Below are 10,574 nucleotides of genomic sequence, written 5' to 3'. Positions count from 1 at the left end.
TTTTGTAAGGACATAAATTTTCAACAAATTGGGTTATTTGAATTTTCCTACAAACAACTCTTTAATAGTATTATGGGTCTCTTAGCATGTAAAAAATACATGTTTTTCTTAATAGTATGTGCTTCTCACATGCTCAAAGGACATGTGACACTTTTAGAAACTGTACTAGAGGAATTCCTTCAACTCAATGAGTAGGAAATTTATATATATATGGTGCAAAATTGTTTTGACTACTTATAGAACTTGACTCCTCCAAAAAATTATTGGCACATACATGATCTTGGATTTGATATATTTGTGAATCTATTACAAGGGATGACAACATGTTTTCTGAAGACAAGTATTCAGCTTTACAAGCTAGCTCCCAATAGTCAAGGATAATTAAAAATTGAGTAATTTATCTTCCAATTATCTTATCATGCTGACGTGGCAATGCCAATTAATAAACCCTTATTTAAAAATAAATAAAAACAATACATTCAGAAACTCGCTGAGCTAAATCTAAATTTCTTAATTCAAATGGCATGTAGTTTTTGAATGGCTGAAACAACTTCAGTAATGGACTGGAATTTTCTCCTTTCCTTGAGAAGAAACTTTGCCAGCTCAAGAGCCCGGCGTTCACAATCTGCTCGTTTGCTAGCATCAGTGATTGAATCAAAATCCTCAACATTTACCACTCCAACAATTCTCCTGTCAAACAAGGATGATATAGCAGAATGTTAATAATCCATTAATCAAATACAACTCTACTAATATTAAAATGCACAAACAGTTAACATTCAAAAGCAGAGAAAAGAATAAATTCAAAATTTTACACAAAGAAAACAGAAGAATATGGTAAAACATAAGAATCTGTAATCTGTTTTGCTACCTTATCATTTTGGCAGCACCAAATCCAAGGGTGTCATGGAACAAATCTTCCATAAATTTCTTTTGCACAAGCCCCTGAAGCTCAGGATTGTTATATATTGAAGGAAGATAAGCCTCACCAGAACCATCCTTGTGTTCATCCCAAAGTGCAATGAATTTCTTGTGGAAAAGATTCCAAGTCTCTTCAATCGTCCTCAAAATCCACTCCTTATATGTCTGCACAATAATGTGAATATCAGATATACCTCCTAGTAAGCCTATAAGTCATGCTTCCCACAAAAGGAAATAGCAATGGATAGTTTCATAAGAAACGAAATGCAAAGAACTTGAACTTCACCAAAAGAAGAAGAAGAAGTTCATGTCTTTTATCTTCACTAGTATTGGCTTAAATTTATTTTGTATTTCTGCAATTTTCTTCTGTGATTCTCTGATATAACTCTTGTTGTTGATATTAGATACTATGTCCAGAAGATAATGGACAAATAAAAAGGTACTTCAGAGCTGCATATTGATGAAGAAACTAACATGGAACATATATATATTCAATGATCGAATTGCTACAGAATTTCTAAATATATATCTAAGTATATTAATTAGAAAAGTAGTAAGATTTTCAAAACACAACACTCAAATAAAAGCGATTCTTGTAGGTAGAGACAACAGTCCTGATTATAGTCCAGCAGGAATAAAAATATAGGGGAAAGCACGGATGGATTTGAAAACACAAAGAAAACTATATATTACAAATGCAATGGAATACATACAAAACAAGAAAAAACATATATATGGCAGGTAAATGACACTATTTAGAAGAAATAATTGAAAAGGCATAAAATACTGTATGCAACCAAGAATGGCTTGAAAATATCTCCCAAGAAAAACACTACACTGATGTAAAGCTATAACATCATATGCTCTGTTTCTTTCAACATAAAATTGTTGATGGGCAATATCCTACTCTATTAAGAGGAGCATCATTTCCCATGTTCCTGTTTATCCTCCTCTGTTACCCAACATTTTGAGGAGACCAATTGGTGAATTTTCAAATTTCAACCAAGAAGAGAAAATTCATTTGAAAATCAGTATCTTACATGTAAATTATTTTACTGGAATTAGCTATTACACCATCAAATATCTCAAAGGGAAACAAATGGGAGTTAGAAAATAACAAGCATAAAACCAAAGACAGAGAGGCAATTATTAAATCAGGACAAACCTTTCTGTCATTCACTTGATCAGCATGTCCATCTTGTGCAAAAAAAGCCAAAATCAAGTTTCCAAGAAATGCTCCAACGTCAAAACCCATAGGCCCATAGAATGCAAATTCTGGATCTATAACTTGAGTTGACTCACAAGTAACCATGACAGAACTAGTGTGGAGATCTCCATGTATAAGAGCCTGTGCTCTCTCACCAAACCTACAGGAAAGCCAACTCTTCAATATCACAAGACACTGGAAGTGGAAACAATATAAAAAGAAAACAACAACAAAGAAAGAACAATACTTAGATTTCAACTCAGCAACTTCAATCTTCAAAACATTATCCTCCCGAACAGCCTCAGCATCACGATCAAGATAAGGGGAAGTCCAATGATTATATTGAGAAACCTTGTACGGGTCAGAAAAAACAACCTGCGCAGTGTGCCTGCATAACTCTGCGTTCCCACAAAATTCAGCAACTGCATAGAGCAAGCATGAGTTAAGACTATAATATAGGGACCATATAAACACGAATCACCATTACAAGCAGAGAACCAATAAAATTCTTGTAATCATATAAACACAAATCACCATTACAAGCAAAGAACCAATATAGATCATCACATTCACATACCAGCACATTTGTGCTCCGTGGTGGAACGATAAAGGAGGGATGTAAAGTAAAGAGTCCTTGCCATGTATTCTGAGATGTGTTCAGCCAACAAGGGGTACTCGATCCCAGCAATCAACCCTTTTCTCAGGATTATATGTGGAGGCTCCAAGTAACGCATGCCAATCAAAGACATGGTACGATCAAAATAGTAAACTTGAGGCACATGCTCAGGACTTAAGCGCCCATGCTCTCTCAGTGCCAGTGCCTCAAAATATGCTCGTTCCTTCGTCAACGGCCAAGATTCCCCTATACAACGAATGTATGGGATAGCCTGAAGAATTACACAACCAAGTATTAAATCATAGTGCAACCAAGCTTGATACATCTTTTGATGATTATGAAATGTGGATCACCAAAGCCCCATAACGTGTGAGAATTGTGAGTGTAAGAGATATTTTAGTCGCGTAAAACAGATTATCTGTAAGAATAAGCTTGAAAACAATAACTCTAGCATCTCTTTGATTTTCAGCTCTAGAAAGATCAGTATGCTCAATATCACTGGCAACTTCAATTGATTCACTATCTCCACTTGTTGACACATCTTAATCCTTTTAAATGTTTAACTTCTGCAACGAATCTTGACTATAAAACAACATCTCGGCTAATGACAGTTTTGTGATCGATAGGATACCACAATTTGTACACTTTGTTCTATTTGCTTAGTTAAAAAAAAGGGAAAGATGCAAAAAAATCAGCCCCTATGATTTGCATCTTTTTAGAATTAGTGCATGTGGTTTGAATTTTATATATAAATATGGTCCTTCCCGCATTTCTAGCGGAGGTTAACGCCACGTGGTCACTTAGACACATCAATGCTAATAAGACATGGATATATGAATCTATATCAATGTCGCACGTGGTCATTAGACCAATAAAATGAGAACACGTGGCTCTCATATTTGACACATCATGTGAAAATTGTACGTTTAACACGGTAATCTAACCTAAATTACAGAAGTTGACCAAATAGATTTCTAGATGTGGCCCCACCGATCAGTGGCGGATCTAGGAATTGGAGTTACCAGGGGCGTAAAAAAATAATTTTTTTTTTCTCTTTATGTATTATATATATTTTTTATAATACGGTAAATACAATCAAAAAATAAATTATACCATAATATATGTATCACAAATCAAATCAAACTCATCAAATTACCCAAAAAAAAAAAATCAAAGTAATTATTAAAAATCTTCATCTAACGAGGTCACAAACACATAATAATTTAAACTACTTACGAAATAAACTAAGCACAATTAAATGACTACTAGTGTCTAAGAAAAATGAGTATTTTTAGTGGGCTATTAGCATACGGCTATTTCTTTTAGAAAAGCCTCAAATCTCAAAGCATAAATTACATTAGAGTCTAAGCCTACATAAAAGAGACTAGGGTCTAAATTTAGCATAAAAAAAAAAAAAAAAAAAAAAACATTTATCTATAAACTATGACTACAAACACTAAAAAATTCACCCACTATCTTTTTTTAATAATAAACTATTATCTACTCTCTCTCCATTGATAAAATATAACTTTATTCTCTCCCTCTTTAATAAAAAATACCATCATTTCTCCATATATTGACCATTTGAACAACAAAAAGAAGGCCAAGGGTGCCCTGATAATTTTTTTTACTAGGGGCACCCTTCAAATTTTGATTGAAAATCCTTAATGGATTTTTTTAAAAAAAAAATTTACCAGGGGCGCCTGCCCCCAGGTCGCCCCTGTGTAAATCCGCCACTGCCACCGATAACATATTTTTCAAAACAAACCGCAACATTAATCTCAAAATACTTCTCACAAGTCTCTACTCAATACTTCTCACAAATTAACTAAATATAATAATAATAATAATAATAATAATAACATGCTTATTTTTTTCAGGAATGGATGTTCCTTGTTCCATATTTAAAAGAAATTAAAGAGTAGTTGTCATGATGGCCGGCAGCCACAAGGTGTCGTTATGGCCGTTTTAACAATTTGGGATAACGGAGGGCTTTTTTGCTAACAATTGGTAGTTGAAGTAGGTTTAGTAAGATAGGTGGTAGTTTGTGGGAGGTTACGTGTAAATAAGTGAAAGTTGAGGGGATTAAGTATAATTAACCCTATATATTATTAACCATAAGTCTATAAATATTTTACACAACATGACAAACAAAATGCTCGGATAATCTACAAGCAAACTTTTGGGGGAAAAAAGATACCTGCTTGATGACGAGAGAACCGGCCGGACCGACGACGATGTAAACAAAATTGAGGTTGCCATCGCCGACCTCTTTAATCTTGAGGCCATCGAGGTTGTTGCCAAGCTTAGAGGAGAGGGAAGGCACGGCCTTTATGTAGTCAATCAGGGACTTCTCGTCCAGCGGCCTGAACTCCGAGAAAGCCATTGCAGAAGGAAAGTGCGGGACTTTGGGGTTTAAGAAGGAAAGTGGTCAATGTTTTTGAAGCGTGAATCGTCAGAAAGGAAATGTGGTGCCCAGTGAGGGTGGCTCCCACCTTGGAGGAAAAGAAAACTCTCCGGCGGCTACATTGAACCTGGCATAACTTTGGACATTTGGTCTTTCTTTCCATTTGGAAAACGACTTGGGATACCACCTGTGCCTCACAAAACAAAAGAGAAGCTAGATACATCAGACATCAACATTATCCGAAGGAGAATCAAACACGTAATTTTGTTCCCAATATTTTTGGCCAAAAGTTCATTTATTAAAATGGGTAATGCACGCCGCGTGCAAAATTTTTTTTTTTTTAAAAAAAAAGTGTCGTGCGTGGGCGTGCCACGCACGACGCGTGCTCCCAATCAATGCTCCATTAAAATAAGGGAAAACTGAGAACTGATTTTTTAAAAAAAAAAAATTTTGCACGGGCATGCCACGCACGCCGCGTGCTGTTTATCTTTACCCGAAAATTACCCGAAAAAACTGCATATATATATATATATCCTCTCAAATTACCACCTTCAGATATTGCGTGAGCCTGATTTCATAATTGTGATATTACATGGTCCACTTGCTCGATCTAATTTGGGGCATTTAATCAGATCCAATCCAGGGTAGATGGTCAATTACCCAGTGTAATTTTGGGTTATGGCCAATTGCCTTATATAGTTTGGGTTACATAACCAGTTGACCAGTATATATTTGGGGTACATGATGATCAATTGCCCTGTACAATTTGGGGTGCATGACTCCATACTAGGTAGTATGATATTGACTGCGTAGTATTGGCCACTTTGGGCCTTAGCCCGCATAGTTTTGTTATTGGGTTTACCTACTTCATTCCATTTAAAAAGAGCATATTTCATATGGGAAAACCTTTTATCAAGTCTATCTGCAAAAGTGATGTTTTGCAGTATCCAATAGAAGGTGTATACATTAGCTAACTAGTTACACCTGATAGAATAGAAGCAAAAACATTGAATTTTTTCTTTTTCTCCTACTTTCTCTTCTTCTCTCTTCTTCTCCTGTTCATTTTCACCGAAAATTTTATTTCTTCTTCTTCTCTTCTCTCCCACTTTCTCTTCTTCTCTGCCAGTGGGTCTGGCGTGACCTAGCCGTGAGTCACCTCCTCCGGTGCAATTAGTGACCTCCTCTAGCACCGTGATTCACCTTTTTCGGCCTTTAGGGCGATAAAATCTTTAAAGGGTTAACCTTCCATCTATAGGTTTTAAATTTGAATCCAAAAACGAGTTTTGAGGCATTATAAACGGTTTTTGAGGTGGGTCATTGCCGGTGAGACCCACGGCTGGGTTTGGACGGTCAAGGGTGTTTTAGTTCTTTGATCCGGTGTATTTGTTCTTACTTTCATTTTTTTGCATTTTTCTTAAATTGATGATGTGTCAAATGTTGATTAGATATTGTAAAAGTAGGGGTGTCAATGCGAGCGGTTAAAAACCATCCGCTAACCACTATCCGCTATAACTGCTAACCGTTAATCGCTTAACCACTTAACCGCATTAACTGCTAACCGCCTAACCGCTTTGCGGTTAGCTGTTAGAGGTTATTGGGTTTACTAACCGTAACCGCTAATGTAGCACCTCAGATTTTGAAAGTCTTATTTTAGAAATATTAATTTGATGCTATGATTATATTAATATTCATATTAGGCAATGATGTTAATTCTTGAGGAATTTATGATATTGTATGAATGGTAATTAGAGATTGGTAGGTAGAATAGTATAGGGTAGGTAAAATAGTAAATGGTAGGTAAAATAGTAAATGGTAAGTATAATAGTATTTGGTAGGTAAAATAGTAAATGGTAGGTATAATAGTATTTGGTAGGTGAAATAGTAAATGAAGTAGAATTGTAAATGAAAGGCGGAATAGTATTTGTTTTTTTTCCTATAAATAGAGCTCTTCCCCTTCACAATTTTCACCACTCATATCCTCTCTTCCACATATTCTTCCTTCTTCCGTTTTCTACTCGGTCTTTCTTCTTTCTGAAAGTGTTTACACGAAACAGAGAGAGAAAGGGCAAGACAAAGCGTTACAAGAAAGAAAGAACACGCGAGAGAACGGACTTGAGATATTAGTTTGAAAGATATACTAGTAGTGTTAGTCAGATTGGAGCAACTAGATCATTCAGACCACTTTTTAGCTTCAGTCTAGAAGTAAGTAAATTCACTACCCCTTCTAAAATTACTTCATGTCATGCTATTTATTTATTCTTGTATCAAACTGTAAATGATTATTTTATTTACCTGTAACGCCCCGATATTTGAACTAGCAAATATCGAAGTCGTGACGCTGCAACTTTAGAAAATACAATCTTACAGCGGAGTATGTATATTTTTTTCTTTTTCTATGACCTAGGAATAACTTACACAACACAGTTGAGCTGACTGAAATACCTCGAGGTGATATATTATTAAATAAAATAGAAACATGATTTTCATTACAACATATGTACACACTAGGTGTACCAAATATATGCCACAGACGGCACCTAAATTAACATAGTAATATCTATTAAGTTTACACACATCACCATACATAATAAAAGCGATTAACATAAATGAGACTTGCTCCATAGAGTAAGCATAAATCTTGCAGCAGATGGTCTATCAACCATCAAAACCAGTAAAAGGACCATCGTTCTCACTTTCTATCCCTGCATCAAGATCTATGTAAAGATGACGTTATCATATTTACATAGGCAAACAAGTGAGTAATCTATTTTCCTAGATATAAAAACTAAAAAGACTAGTTTGAACAAATAAGATTAAAGACTAAAATATATAATAATGAATGAGTTGTGAATGCAGCGTAATGATAGATTAGTTTGTGTTTTATGATAATCTTTCTTCAGACCTCTTCTCATGAGCTCTCAGCCCGCTTACGTCCGTTATGTCCCTCACACTTTAGAGGTTTACCTGTTTGGTGCTGCCAACTACACCATTCCAGCTTAGTTATATATTAGGCCTGTTGGACGGTTATATACCCCCATCCACTGAGATACTGACAGTTCCTCGCAGCAATCCACCCATCTTGTTCTTAAGGTGGCTATCTTATCAGCCCATTTTATTAGACACATTATGCAGCAGTTGTATTGCAAAATTATATCAATAAGACAAAATAAGAATTCCTATAACAATAAAACAAAGCTAGTACTCAGTAAGTATATCCATACTTACTCTCCTTAGTGTAGTATTCTGCTCCTCTTCTGCATATAATACATACATACAAACAATACTTAGTTCATTCTTCAATAATATCATTGTTTAAAGACTCTCATCTTTTATATTTATTTTTTATCCGTCACTTCATCTTTACTTACTCATTTTATTATATTAATCTAAGATAGTTACTTATAACTAGCTTTATGCCTGAATTCATTTTTGGTGACGAGGCTAATGGCCAGTATCACTAAATACAAACAAGTATTATAAATAATATATATAAAACATAACTCATATTTTGGAGATGAGACCAATGGTCCTGACTGAATGTAAATACTGAATTCATATTCTGGGGATGACCGCCAAAAATATGAATTAAAATTTAAATGACATAAAAGAAATAACTGAATGTAAATAATGCATATTTCGGGGATGAGATCAAATGGTCCTTACCGCCAGAAATATGAACAGAAATTTAAATGACATAAAAGAAATAACTGAATGAAAATAATGCATATTTCGGGGATGAGATCAAATGGTCCTTACCGCCAGAAATATGAACAGAAATTTAAATGACATAAAAGAAATAACTGAATGTAAATACTGTAAAGTAAATAATATATAGATAATATTATAAGTCCTTAATTGATTTTGTCCACTAACTCTTTATTATTAGTTCACTTGTATCCATTACTTTATTTTACATTATACGCTTATTGGGTCTTTAAACAATTAAATGAGGACAAGTAATAAAAGCAATAAATCATGATATTTATACAAGAAACACTTACCCAATAATCCTTTAGAAGTAAAACTCCACAAAATCTTCTCTAGGTAGCTAGTTTTAGAAAAACGCTTGAACACTATAAGAAAGATCTAGGCTATATGGTATTTGACTAGAACTAAGAAATAAAATGAAAGGAGGAGCAAACAATTTTACTTGTTCTAAGATTGTAAAAACTTAAGTGAAAGTGAAAGTGACTATAGCTTAGGCTCTATTTATAAGAGAATGAATGGTTAGGATTTATTTTTAAACCTTTGATCTAAGGGTTGAGATGGATTTAACCAAAAGAATGAACCTAGTCCATATTTCATGCTCTATACCAAATAGTATTTTCGTCCAAAATGAGGGCAGTGTATTCCGATCCTTTTTTCAATGTCCAAACCTATTCCGATTGACATGAAATTTTGAGAGTAGATAGAGGACTCCGAGACAAACATTTTATATTTTAAGTTCGACTTCATCCGAGTTCGTTTAAGTCTATTTTTGGCCTATACAAAGTTTTCAATTCAACTTAGGCTTTAACTATTTGCATTCCCACTTGGCCACTTGTCTTATTAAATCATTATAATCATGATATTTACTATAACTATCATTAATAGAAGACTTTAAGCTTTCAACAAAGGTGGCTAGCCTTGGTATCTTTCTTTAGCAGTTTTAATCTCATTTAGACAGTATGAAAATTAAGGCATTGCTTTTTAGGCTAAAAAACTGAAAAGCTTCAAATTAATTTATGACTTTGCTAAACACCAATATAAATAATTTATTCACTAGATTGGGTTTGATTATGCCCATAAACATATTAGTGAAGCTAAACTTTTAGAATTGAAGTAATATACATAAGAGGTCAAAAATCAATGTAATATACCTTTAACACTAAATAGTTATTTAATATCATTAATCCACATATCATTATTCTAATTTATCGATTATATTTTTAATTTATTTAATATTATTTAAATAAGAGTTTTAAAATCTAGGTCGTTACATTACCTGTCATGGAGATATGTTGCATGCATGAAAGATTTCTAAAAGAATTATTTAGAATGTTTCTATTCCTTTAAATTCTTTCTAAGTACAACAAGTTTATATTTGGAAAAGTTTCTATTTTTTTGAGAAAAGAAAGTTAAGAAATTATGATGATTATAAGAAAGAAGAATAATGATAAACCCTCTTACATGTTGCCCTAAGATGCATCAAAAGAAGTACAAAGAAAAGTACAAGAAATGAGTTAAATGTTATGAAATGAGGGCACATGTATGGAGGAGAGTATTTTTTGCCCCAAGATAAGTAAAAATGAGAGGAGTTCTGTACCGATACTCGGATGGAGGCGAAACCACTGACGGAGGCTATGCCAGAAAGTGGTATTCCATCAACATGACCGTTGAGTGCACCAAGAAAAGAGTTAATTAACGGTCGGGCATGGCTGAGG

At 34.1% G+C, this 10,574-nt stretch overlaps 1 protein-coding gene across 1 annotated transcript; it reads right to left on the bottom strand.

The window, feature by feature from the left end:
• Nucleotides 1-275: 275 nt before the first annotated feature.
• LOC132178666 (methylthioribose kinase-like) lies at nucleotides 276-5,346 on the bottom strand. Its single transcript, XM_059591155.1, has 6 exons — nucleotides 4,945-5,346; nucleotides 2,706-3,015; nucleotides 2,376-2,550; nucleotides 2,087-2,288; nucleotides 872-1,086; nucleotides 276-690 (listed from the first exon to the last, which is right to left on the bottom strand). Exons 1-6 carry the CDS (start codon nucleotides 5,128-5,130, stop codon nucleotides 516-518), a joined length of 1,263 nt encoding a protein of 420 aa, XP_059447138.1. The 5' UTR covers nucleotides 5,131-5,346; the 3' UTR covers nucleotides 276-515.
• Nucleotides 5,347-10,574: the final 5,228 nt, after the last annotated feature.

The sequence above is a fragment of the Corylus avellana genome, chromosome ca4 (genome assembly GCF_901000735.1).
Source record: "Corylus avellana chromosome ca4, CavTom2PMs-1.0".
Classification (NCBI taxonomy): domain Eukaryota; kingdom Viridiplantae; phylum Streptophyta; class Magnoliopsida; order Fagales; family Betulaceae; genus Corylus; species Corylus avellana.
Note: the sequence above shows the minus strand (reverse complement) of the source record. Positions and strands in the feature narration are given on the sequence as shown.

Bases quoted from the DNA above. Each gene is read 5' to 3' on its own strand.
- LOC132178666 (XM_059591155.1), bottom strand. From the start codon at position 5,130: ATGGCTTTCTCGGAGTTCAGGCCGCTGGACGAGAAGTCCCTGATTGAC. The intron at 3,016-4,944 runs GTATCTTTTTTC...GTAATTCTTCAG, and splicing joins GTTCTCTCGTCATCAAGCAG to GCTATCCCATACATTCGTTG. The intron at 1,087-2,086 runs GTTTGTCCTGAT...ATTATTGTGCAG, and splicing joins ATCAAGTGAATGACAGAAAG to ACATATAAGGAGTGGATTTT.